A 12,687-nucleotide genomic window follows, 5' to 3' on the forward strand; every position below is an offset into this window, starting at 1 on the left:
CCATTTCGATGTGGAAATTATTGCGAGCGGGGTGGGGAACTTGTACAGGAGACTTTCATTCAAATCTCTGCATTCGGTACACACTCTTACCCCTTCTATATGAAGGAAGATCCAGATTAGTACATCTATGGTGTTCAGTGAATTTCTTCCGTATTACTTCTCATAGTCCTAATGAGGTATATCAGGGGACATTAATATATATTAGAAATACTGATCTATTGAATAAGTCTCTGCTGATGGATTATGGCCGATTGAACTATTTACCTCTCTTTCTTAAGAAGAGCTCCTTGTATTTGGTTCGCTTCTCCTGTTGTTCCAATCTTTTAAGTTGTTTAGCTGAATATCTATATGGGCAGAGAACAGGAAATTTACTTTATAACTACCCTCTGTTGAGGTGGGGGCTGCACTTTGATTTTAACGGATTTCCCTTTTAGCCATCTTACCTTAAAGCTTTTTAAAACTCTCCTTGAACGGGCATAGGATTTGTGATCTCCTTGAGAAAACTGGATATGTTCTATTAGGGCAAACAAATACAGAAGTATGTGTTATTAATAGCGCGGTCACGCTGCCTCGATCTCTTCTCTATTTTCGTTTTCAGCAAAATTTAACGTGTTTGTATTCCCCCTTCTTTCTAGGTATCTGTGGGTATTTTACGCGTTGTCGCTTATTTTATTTTCTGTTGCTCCCTCATAAATTTGTAAGTAAATATAGATGTGGCTCTCGACTAATCCTATGTTATGGCATTAACCACAATAGTTCCGTCATCGCTTCTCTTCCTGTCCTTATCAACGATGTAGAAAGCGTGTATACGTTCTCTCAGTGTAATCTAATAGTCAAATATGATAAACATTCATTGTTATCTGTTGGATCTACCCCTATTTTAAGTAAAACTACAAATCTTCTTGGTGGGGGAAAATGGAAGTTAATATTATATACGGATAGTCCCACCCTTTCAAATGGACCCTTTTCTGAGATGTTCATTATATGTACAATGATTCCTCTACATGCTGATTTTGGTCTATCCCTCCCCGCTTCTTGCTAGCTCTGTCTACATTCACTGGCTGGTCAGAAGTCGCTTACCTCGTATTTCCTGGAGCCGCGTCTTTGCCTCGTTCCAACACTCTCTAAAGTGTTGCTCGTAGCCGCCTCTCTTTTATATACCGGCTTACTCAGGGCAGATTAATCTCACCTGGGGAGCCATAACCGTTTCCATGGGGCGTGACTCCAGGTACCGGAGGCGCCATCTTGGAACGGAGTAGATATAGTACTTTTCTATCCACAAATCGTTATAAACAACTTTATGGGCAAACCGAGTTTATTATCATGTTTCGATGTTACTCGCTTCTCTTTTGTTACTATTATAGAATGGTTATTATCTTTTATTTTATATTTGTTATCCATCTTGAAGTAGGCTGGATAATATATTTTCTTACATAGGCGCCTTCATATTTATTCAAAGCGGCTTTCCAATAATACGCCCTCTTTGAATAAGCATTTGTTGCACTTTCGTGGCGAATTCATTATTAAGACTCAGGCTAATCTTTTTAATGCGAGAAACGACCATTCGTCCTTTGTGAATGTTCATTGATAGGGTTGTAAGATTTGTTTATAACATCCTTTTCCTACTACGGTTGCACTTATCTGTTGGTACATGAAATGTAAATGACAATGCCATTTATTTATCTGTTTTCAAAACCAACACATAAATAAACATTTTGTCATTTACAATGCCAATAGCTCTAACTTTTGCAAAGGCGAAACCGTTGCATTGTAAATGCTTGTTTATGCCTGTTGGTTCTAGAAATAATACAACTATATCTTTTGATATAAAAACAATTGGCCTGGAGTTCAGTCTTTGTGTGAAACCTTTTGCTGACTGAGTGTGTACAACAAATGCTTTACACTGTCCTCTGGTACTACCTTACTGCTCGACCAAGCTACCACTTTAGAGAGTGGTAGCTTTCATACCACTCTCTGGGGTTCGTGGACTCTATACACACTGTACCTTATTCTGGTCCAGCATATATAGAGCCACTTTCTCACTTAGGTACTTTTTTCAGTATATATCGTATTGTGCTCTCCAACATCTTTCCCCATCTATGATATTTTTGTTTTTCCTGTAAACCAAGGGCCAGAGGGGGATTGCCGATTGCCCGAAATTTCTCCAATGGGCACTGTGGCCTTGAAAGCTTCATTGAGCCAATCTGTATATTTGCTTGCTGCCAAAATTACATTTGTATTAAGTGTAGGTCTGGACATATCCACATGGATCTGGAGCATAGTCTCACAATTGGCCACAATTTGCTATCTGAATCCCCAGCCCCTGTTACCCCAGCCCCATGACCAACCAACCACCACCATCATATTATTAATTTTTAAATTATCCATTTAATGGCTAATAATATTGTTCAAACTTAGAAGTGTCACAAATAAGCAAACTGTAAAAATTTCTCTGTTTAATGGATTTATGATTTTTAGCCTTAATAGATGTGAATTTGTCTTGCTTTGGGCATGCAGATTAGTATATTACTGGTCAACAAAGAGAAAAATTAGTGTTTGTAAAGAAATGTATACCTTTATTTTTGTGATCAGTAGTTTTCAATAAAAGAAATCTTAATGTTTGTAAATTGATTTAACACATTAATTAGTCGGTTTTGTTTTTGTTCAAATAGAACAATTCTGAAGATGGCGAAGATGAAAATGACGATGATGATTCAGATTCCAAATCCCCTGGGAAGGCTAGGAAGAAAATCAGAAAGATTCTTAAAGTGGAGAAACTAAGAACAGAAACTCAAAATGCATTGAAGGAAGAGGAGGAAAGACGAAAACGAATTGCAGAAAGAGAACGTGAAAGGGAAAAACTGAGAGAGGTATTAACCTATCTCTGCAGTAAAAATATTTTTTATGATTTCGTTTTAACGGAAATATCTAGTTTGAAATATTGCACATGGTCTTCAGTGTTTTGTGCTTTGCCTGTATTTGGTACACTTGTTACTGTCTATATTTGTGATCAATATCAATGTCTGGGTTATAAATGTGTGCAAAATTACATTGGCATTTTGCATTATAATGTTGTTAGAAATAGTTTGTTCCTTTAATATAAAATGGATTTGAAGTCTGTCAAATTTGTTTCCAGATTAGTCCTGAAGACCAATGTGGTTTAGTTATGTATTGTCCATGGAGAAAATGTAAAAAGAACAATTGATGGGCAGAATGCAGAACAATGTCATACATTCACCCCAGTACAGAGATCTGGGCCTAAATCCATTGTTTTTTTGCTCACAATGCCATTCCAGTTTGGACCCAGCCATATGCAAATCAGTCTTGACCCTGCACCCAATGGGAACAGTCCAGCCTGAACTGCCAGGACAGGTCCTCCTTGGACTGTAAACAAGCATCCTAGGACCGGTTTCGGACATTCAGCCCTCATCAGCCAGGATAGGTTGACTCCAGTGGCATGGAGAAAATGTTACATTACATATATTAGGACAGATTACTGCAACTAAAATGGGTATCAGTATACTTTACAAAGGACTTTACTAGAGTAGAAGGATGGATGAATGAAGCATATAAATATGATATTTTGAGAATCTAGCTGACTGTACAGAGGCTTGTACAGGGTCATTGACAAAGATACAGTCCATGAGTGACTGGACGGATATCTGTTTTATGAGAGCAGTAATTAATAGCAACTGCCTCCATTTGTAGAGTTTCTTAAAGAAGTCTTCAGATCTTTCCTAAATTGTAGCATGGTGGGGATACTGATGGATATGTGAAAGTCCTTACTAGGATCCTAGATTGAGAAGTCCGGGTGAATCGGAGTAGTTTGGTATTGGGTGAAAATTGAGAATCCTTCCTAGGTTTATGTTGTTAAGCCGTATTTGGACTAGTTATTGCTTGTTGTTTTTGGTTTGATAGCAGAAGTTCTACTTTGGTGTAGTTGAGTTCCAGATAGCTGGATATCAAAGTTTGGGTGCGGTGCAGGCAGTATTTGAGACGTTGGATGTCTCGAGCTTGGGAAAATTTTCAAGTAAGTTGTATGTTGTCCGTGTATTGATGGATTTCGTTTCCGTTATGGGGAACTTCCAGTGGGATCCATGTAGAGCTTGAAGATGAATGGCTTTCCGACTGGGACTCCGCTGATGGATCTTCCTTCAGCGCCAGCTGAAACCTTGACCTGTTTTGGGCCCTGCACTGGCTTTGGTGCTGATATCGGTCTTGGTGCCACAACCCACACCAGACCCCAGAGCTCTGATACTATACGACGAAGCACACCCCATAGTGCTTTCCGAGATGGCTCTGCTTCGGTCACGGGCGCACCCTGATCCCTCTGGGTTGAGCCTTTCAGCAACCCATGGGACTCAACACTTTGCCCTTGCCTCAAATAAGGGTCCAGATTAATCACAATTTATTTGGCACTGAATCTGATAATGCTTGATATGATGAAGGGAATGAGTTTGCTCAGCCGTACACTGAAGACAGCTGGTATGTGAGCTGTAAGATGCATGTGCCTGGATACTTCTCCAGACACTCGGCTGGTGTTCTCACCTGGGCCAACTAATGAGGAAAGTGCCTCCTTCACAGTAGTGATGTAAAGTATGGCTGAGGTTCATAACCTCTTATTGCTTAGTATGGAGGTAAAAACCATTGTTCTCACCAAAGTTCTCCATCTCTGGTAGACGACTACTTGGCCCCTTCATGGGACATGGACAAAGCTATGTTCTGACCACTGGTAAATAGACAGATGGCAAGGCGTCACTTCCATGCCCCAGGTGACCATACATTCTTAACGCTGCACCTGACTCCAGAAAGATTTGGAGAAGGGGTGTTGATGGAATCCTGGGGGCTCAGCCCCTTCCCACCACTCTCAAACTCCTTAGACGACGTAGGGCGTAAACCAGCCTCTCTGTTTTGCTCCCAAACTCAGTCTCCTTCCGAGACAATTTCGACTCTTGTCTCAGACAACCCGAGATTCCAGCTCCTTTGATGCCGTCGCATAAATACACAAGTTCTGTGAAGCTATTCTGCTTCTCTTTGGCATGCTGCTGGCTCCCTCTAGCTTGCCTACGGGTCCCAAGGAACAGCAAGGATCTCTGACTTGGTCTTTCCTTGACGCCAGCTGGGACATCTGGACCCGATTTGGGCCCCTCATTGACTTCGGTGTTGATATTAGTCTTGGTGCCAGAACCAACACCAGACCCCAGAACATAGACATCGGATGATGAAGTTCAACCCATAGTGCTTTTCGTAGTGACATCTGCGACTACCAACGAAGACACACTGTGAATTTACTGGGCTGGAGCCTATTGCCAACCCAACTGACTCTAACAGTGTGCCCTTGCCTTAAATAAAGGCTGTAGGAACGTACCTCTTTTTGACATGGTCACCCACACTTTTTACTCACTGGTATGGATTAGAAGTGCACTGGTTCTCTTTTTACCATGCCCCAGTGTCCGTGCTCTTTCCCTAAAACGATACAAATGTTGACTGTAACCCAGTTGGCAAGGAATTAAGCCCCCTTGTAAGGCCCCCGTAAATGGTACCCCCTAGTATCCAGGGCATGGGTACTACAGAGGGTCCCTAAGGGTTTCAGCATGTATTGTGCCATCCAAATTGACCCACACACAAACTGCATGCAGACTGCCATTGCAGGATATGTGAAATGGTGCAAGCCATTCTAAAAACACAATATTGCCCACTTCCTGTGTGCAGTGCTAAAGTACACCACACATACTATGTATGTCACCCCAACGCAAGCCCTTTAGACCCCCGAGACAGAGTGCATTATAGTACATGTGAGGGCACATCTGCATGAGTAAATATACCCCAGAGATGCCTAGTTCCATTACTAGTCATTGCAAGTGATCAGGAAGCCATTTTAAAGATATGTACTGGGCCCTGATAATTACGGGTTAATCCGCTACATAATGACTTCACTGAAAATAATGGTGTTTGTTATCAAACACCTTGTCTTAATAAATCCGTACCTATGCCAGTATTGGGTTTATGAAGACATGAAATAATGGTGTTTGTTATCAAACACCTTGTCTTAATAAATCTGTATCTATGCCAGTATTGGGTTTATGAAGACATGCACCCAGAGGGCACCTTAGAGGTGCCCCCTGTAGTCCTAATAGTCACTTGGTGTGTTGACTGACTTTTATCTTCCAGCCTGCCACCACAGACTGGTTTCTGGCCCTCTGCAAGGGAGAGCCCGCACTCTGAGGCCATTAACAATGCCTGCTCGGCTGACGGCTTTCTCTCCTCTTCCAGCAGGATGTTAAACAATTTAGTATATCCAGGCCAGAGGCTTCAGAGCCTTTGCCTCCTTTGACATGCAACCCTGAATTCCCCCTAGACCTGAGGAATGCCACCCTTGCCCTGGGACCCATTTGGCACCAGAGCAGACAGGAAATTAGATATTAAGGATGTTTTTCACCTACAGGCTAGTCTTTCTCCTAAGGTGGGCTGCCTGAAGTGAGCAACAAGAGTATGGTTTCATCATCTTAGTTTTTGGTGAAATAGGGACTTCTGGGTCAGGGTTATGCCCATTCCCCACAGGAAGTGGTCATATATGTGGTTTAGAAACCCCAGGCATAGGTAGCCCATTGGCTACTACCTTGTCCTACCCTAAACACCCCTAAATAGAGTATTTAGGGGTCCCCTACACCTGACTGACAGATTTGACTACATGGAAACAGAAGAAGCTGAAAGAAGAGACGAGAATCAAGGACATGCACAGAAACTGGTTCCAAACCCTGCCTTGCTATTTGCCTCTTAAAAATTGCAAAGACCTGAATTGTCCTGCAGCTGTACATCATCCCTAACACTTCAAGGGCTGTCCAGCACTACAACATCCATCTAGCATCTCCCTTGGGATGGAGGAACCATCTCCATGCATCTGCAGGCGCTGACCGCATCTGCCCGGTTCACCATGTTGTTAGCCATTGGGCCCACTGACGGTACAAACCTGCAGGAGGAGGTTTTTGTGTCTCTAATAGGTCAGCCCATCTCTCTGCCGAGTTGTGAGCCGCTAGGCCCTCCAAGAGCCCTCCCTGCATCAATGCCCTGAGTACCAGAGCACTTGCGCCAGCCAAGGCTTGTTTCCCGTCCAGCCCAGACACCACTACCTTGGAAGCCGTCCTGCATATCGAGGGGCTGCAGGACAGACGAGACTCATAACCAGAGTGGCCCTGCTGTTTTGTTTTTCCCTCCTACAGGTGACCCACAACTGTGAGGGCCTAAAACGCAAGTGGACAGTTAGCCTAGTACCTCTGTACCCAAGCCCCCTAGCTGGATTTAGGACTTCTGACTGTGTCCCCTTGGCCTAGCGGTCCCCACAACCTGAGCCACCTTTGGGTTCAACTGGACTTGCGCCCAAGCCTCCCCATTGCAACCTCTTTGTTTCAGGTCCCCTTGACTTTACCGGTGTATTGCTCAAGGCTACTATCCCGACCAGCACCTCTGTACCCGGACACACCAGGGCAGTAAAAGTGAAACTGCTGGTGGTACTTAAGACTTTGGCCTCCTAGTACCTTAAGTCTCAATGGGCACCCCTGAACTCCGACTGCAAGTACTGATGCAAGTACAGTTTTGCTAAATGTTTTTTCCTCCCATAGGTTAACATTGTAGCGTTCAATGCAAATGTCTCAAAACCATTGTTTGAACTTTTTTGCTATTTTCTTCTAAAATCGTTATTTCAGAATGTACTAAAGTTATTCTGAAGATCTTAGTGTCTAAATTCATATAAAAATCGAATTTATTTTTATAAATTTGTCTCAGATTTCTTATTGACTGTGTAAATACTACAAATACTAAACATTCTCCTCTTATAAGCCTAAGCCAGTTGATCACACTGCCACACATAGAGCTCTTGGGATTACTAAAGTAAACCCTGTAAACCAAATAAGGAACATTTGGACTTTTTGCATTTGTACCCTCACATTGTCATCACTACATAAAAAAGCCAGCTTCCTTCAAGGGCCCAGGTCATTTACAATCTTTTCGGCATTTACTCTAAGAATAAGTGCTGTCATGAAAAATGATGGATGAGCTTGCTCTGCCATACACTAAAGACAACTGGTATTATGAGCTTGCAAGATGCAAGTGAACTGGAAACTTCTCCTGATACTGGGTTGATTTCTCCACTTGGGCCAGCTAATGAGGAAAGTGCCTCCTTCACAGTAGTGATGCAAAGGGTGACTGAGATTCTTGACCTCCTGTTGCATCGTATGGAGGTAAAAACCAGTGTTCACACCATAGTCCTCCAAACCGGATAGACAACTGCTGAGCCCATGTTATCTTTTCATGAGGCCCTTACGGACTCCCTTCTGGGGACTTAAACAAAGCGAGGTTCTGGATTTGCTGGAAAATAGGCACTGTATGGACCTGGATTTTTATGTAGTGATGTCTATTTAAGGGCACACCTTGCAAAAAGTCCAGACAAATGTTATTGGTGTACAGACCTTACTTTAATAGTCCCAAGCGCTCTATTTGTGGTAGGCTTTGACTAGGGGGGGTTGAGTCAGGCTGAACCAACTGGTGGGCTTGGGCCTCAAGATGCTCGGGACGTAGGAGGCAGAGGTGACTTTAGGTGACGGATTTTCACCGTAGAAGGGGCCTGCGTGCAGAGGCTGCAGGTGACGTCAGTGGGTCCATGAGGAGTGAAACCACATTGGGCTTGGGCTCTGGAGGGATGGTCTGTCTTGATGACACTGTTGGCCCACTACGACTCTGGCTGGGAGTGACTAATGCAGTGGTAGCTTCAGGTGTCTGGTTTTGGCATTTACGGAGTCGTCCTACTCCTTTTCTTTTTGAGCTTCTGCAGGATGCCTGTGAACAGTTCCGCTGTGTAGGAAAGTTCCCCTTTTTGCATGGTACCCCCTACTCTGATGCACTTTGAGTATGAACTGGGTCCATGCTAATCAGGTGCCTGTGTTCTTTCCCAAAACTGTACCTTTATTTCCACAATTGGCACACCTCAGGCACACATAAGCCCCTTGTAAAAGGTACCAGTGGTACCAAGGGCCTTGTGACCAGAGAGGATCTCTAAGGACTGCAGCAGTGCTTAATTTGTGTCCGTGATTTCTGGTGCTCAGCACCATCACTTAATTCACAGGGCAGGGACTGTACATTTTTTGTCTGCTAGAGGCTGCCTGTGCCCCAGTATTGACACTCTCGCGGGTTCATCTTTCTCCCCGGTGCCAGCTGCTGTGTGTCTCCCAGTACTGGCTCCCTGTCATCAGGTGGTTACATGGAGCAGGTGTGGTGATTCCTGCCACAGCTGGACTGGTACCTGCGCCTGGCTGCCTTCTGGCACGAGAGGCCTGGCTATATGTAAGCTCTAGCGCCTGGCGCCCTCGTGCGTCCAGGTTTGCCCTTTATCCTTCCAGCCTCTCCAACCTAGCACCAGACCCTGTGCTGGCCGGCTACCCGTCCTGTGCGTGACACTACTTCCTGCCCTGGCAGTTTGCACAAGGCCCAGTTCTACCTGCCTGAGGAGATGTGAGACACCTCTCATTACCCCTTACGTCCACTCCGCTGTGTAAAGTCATGCTTCCTCCCACGTGCTAATAAGAGAAGATTCCCGATACTCAGGCTATGCCAAACTACACGCTACTTCTGTCTTGTCGCTGCAGTCAGTGGTCATGTTTGGCATTTGGCTTGTGAACGGAGTGCACATTGTGTGTGCTTAGGTATTGCACCTTTTAGCTCTTAGGTGGTGGTGAAAGCACCCAGTACACATAAAATAGAAAATTCCAGGGCACCTCAAATACAGTTTTTGAGTACCAGGACTTAATCTTTTACAAATTAAGCACTGGGCTGCAGCATGTATTGTGCCACCATCGGAGAACCCTCACCAAACACATACCCATTGCCATTGCCATTGCAGACTGTGTGTTTTGGTGAACCTAAAACTTCAACATGGTTCACATCCCTGTGTGCTATGCCTACAAACCGCTGCCTGTTGTATAGGTAAGTCACCACTCTAGCAGACCGAACAGCCCTAAGGCAGAGTGCACTGTACCACAGGTGGGTGAGGGCATAGCTGCATGAGCAATAGCCACCTACTATGTCTGAATCCATTCTCGGACATTGTAAGCGCAGTGAAGCATATTGAGTACATGGACTGGGAGGTTGTCATTACGAACTCTAAAGCTCCATGATGGCTTTCTTATTGTTAGAACAGCACAATAAACCCACACTGATGGATTTATTACAAATGCCCTCAGACGGCATCTTAGAGATGCCCCCTGTAAAACGACCAGCTCCCTAGACTGTTTCTGACCAACTGAGGTGGGAGCCTTGTGGTCTCGTGGGTCAGAAACAAAGCCTTTTGTTGGAGACTGGAATGGGACCGAGGACCCCCTCGCTCGGCAATGTGACTCCGAGCAGGATTGGGAGGACGACCTTGAGGATGCGGGCAAACTGGATGTGTCTTCGGACACAGGGTTTGCCTCTCTACCTACCTTGGAGGAGGGTGCCTCCTACACTGTGGTGCTCCATCGGGCGTCGGAGGCTCTCCATCTCGGTCCGAGGACCCCCTCCCTCGGGAATGTGACTCCTAGCAGGATTGGGTGGACGACCTTGAGGATGCGGGTGAACTGGATGTGGCTTCGGACATGGGGTTTGCCTCTCCTCCACCTACCTTGGAGGAGGGTGCCTCCTACACAGTGGTGCTCCGTCGGGCGGCGGAGGCTCTCCATCCCGGTCTCCTATGGTGGCCCTCAAGACCAACCTCCTTACTGAGGTGCTCCAGACGGCATCTGCGTTATTGGAGCTGCTGCTCCCTTTCAATGAGGCCCTCCCCGAAGTTCTTTTGGGCACTTGGTTGAGACCGGCCACGGGGGCACCGGTGGATAAAAAAATGTCGCTAGGAGTCATCGCCCGGCGCCTGGTGATCCCGCCTTCCTGACCGCTCAACCCACGCCTGAGAGCCTGGTTATTCAAGCTTCGACGTCGCAGAGTGCATTTCCCACGGCTCAGCCGGACAAGGACTTAAGCGGCTCGACCAATTTGGCAAGAGATTGTTCTCCATGGCCAGCTTGGGGCTGCGGTCGTTTAACACCGCCGGCTTGTTCGGCCGTTACTCCCATGCAGTGTGAGATTCTGTGGCCCAGGTCTTGCCTCAGTGTTCTGAGGAGGTCCAGGCTGTCCTTTCCTAAGCGATTGCAGAAGGTAAGGATGCAGCAAAGTTTGCCATCCGGTGCGGTTTGGATACCGCTGATTCATTGGGCAGGCCGATTTCCACGACGGTGGCATTGCGGTGCCACGCCTGGTTGCGTTCCACTGGGTTCTCACCCGATGTCCAGGGCTTGCTCATGGAAATGCCTTTAATGGTTCCCGCCTCTTTGGCGATAAGGCCGATAACGTCCTGGATCGCTTTGAAGACTCCTGGGCTACGGCCAAGTCATTGGGTCTTTCTACAGAGTGTAGTGTAGTTCCTATATTCCCAATAGGCTCTGCACATTGGAATAATATATCCTGCAGCTTAGACGTAGGACTTAAGTCGACTAGGTCTCTACCGAATATATTAGACTTAATTGTGAGTGCCAGCTAGCTCAGAGGTCACTAGAAACTTTCTCGAAAGTACAAGAAGGGATTAGTCTCTGACAACCATATAACATGACAACTTTTTTCCCCTAAAATGAAACGTATCTCTAGAGTCACGGAAACAATAGATGGCTATTTCACTCAGTCAGTGGTGCATGCTTCGTTTCACCAGAGTTGCTCAGAAATAGAGAGACGGGCGTTTTCAATAAAAGTATTTATTGAACAGTCTTAAGCATAAGAAATGCACTGCTACAATTGAAATTCTAGTTAAGAAGTACAATGCATATAATACGAATTGTATTATAAAATAGTACTGTAAAAGCATGATATGGTTTCTAAGCCATAAACATAGAATACATAAAATGCATAAAATACATACAGTGATTAAATAGTGGCTAAAAGTACTCAACTGGTGCTTCTAAAATACGCCTACCCCGGTGTACCTAACCTAAGTGTAGTACGAGGGAGGAGTAAGTGTGGTGTAGCTTAAGTCTAGTAATCTTCTGCCAAGAATCTGTTCCAAGAATTCTCTACGGGTCTAATCAGCTCCGTATCTTGGTTTTGGAATGATAGAGGTCTTGTATCTCTCTTTCAGGGCTCGATCTCCCAGCAACCCGCAAGGGCAGCCTGGAAACACCGGAGCTGGATTTCTCGGCAAGAGAAAAGACAGCGTCTTCTCAGTGCGTCAGTTGGAGGGTCGGCACTTGCAACGGCAGGGCGTCGGGCAAGTAGTTAGTCGATCTGCTCCTAAACCACCGTGTGTTTGACTGTGCAAATGTAGGCATATTTACACGTTGAAGGTGCCGAGTTTGATGTAAGATTGGACATAATATCGTTACTAGTGCCTCAGTTCCTTGAAAACTCCAGGAGTTCTTGAATAAATTAATATTCAAGCAGGGGGAAGTCCCTGACTGCTGAAGGCGGGTTTTTCCAAGAAATTGTTGTGGATTCTCGGAGTTTAGTGGAAGTAGTGGAAGTAGCCATGCCATATTTATGCTGCATAGGCTAAGATTAAATAAGGTAATGATTCCTATGCCTACATAAGGATTGGGTGAATTATACCTACATATTGGCATGAATCGGGAAAATAACACTAGGGTCCTAGATTCCTACATAACATTTCAGTTCTGCGCG

At 45.1% G+C, this 12,687-nt stretch overlaps 1 protein-coding gene across 1 annotated transcript in view; it reads left to right on the forward strand.

The window, feature by feature from the left end:
• The window catches only part of ATRX (ATRX chromatin remodeler), a 1,815,989-nt gene that overhangs the window by 790,765 nt on the left and 1,012,537 nt on the right, over positions 1-12,687 (forward strand). The window contains exon 17 of the mRNA XM_078688830.1: positions 2,673-2,870. Within this exon, the coding sequence (XP_078544956.1) occupies positions 2,673-2,870 (198 nt within the window). The remainder of the gene's footprint in view (positions 1-2,672; positions 2,871-12,687) is intronic.

The sequence above is a fragment of the Lissotriton helveticus genome, chromosome 4_1 (assembly GCF_964261635.1).
Source record: "Lissotriton helveticus chromosome 4_1, aLisHel1.1, whole genome shotgun sequence".
Taxonomy (NCBI): Eukaryota; Metazoa; Chordata; class Amphibia; order Caudata; family Salamandridae; genus Lissotriton; species Lissotriton helveticus.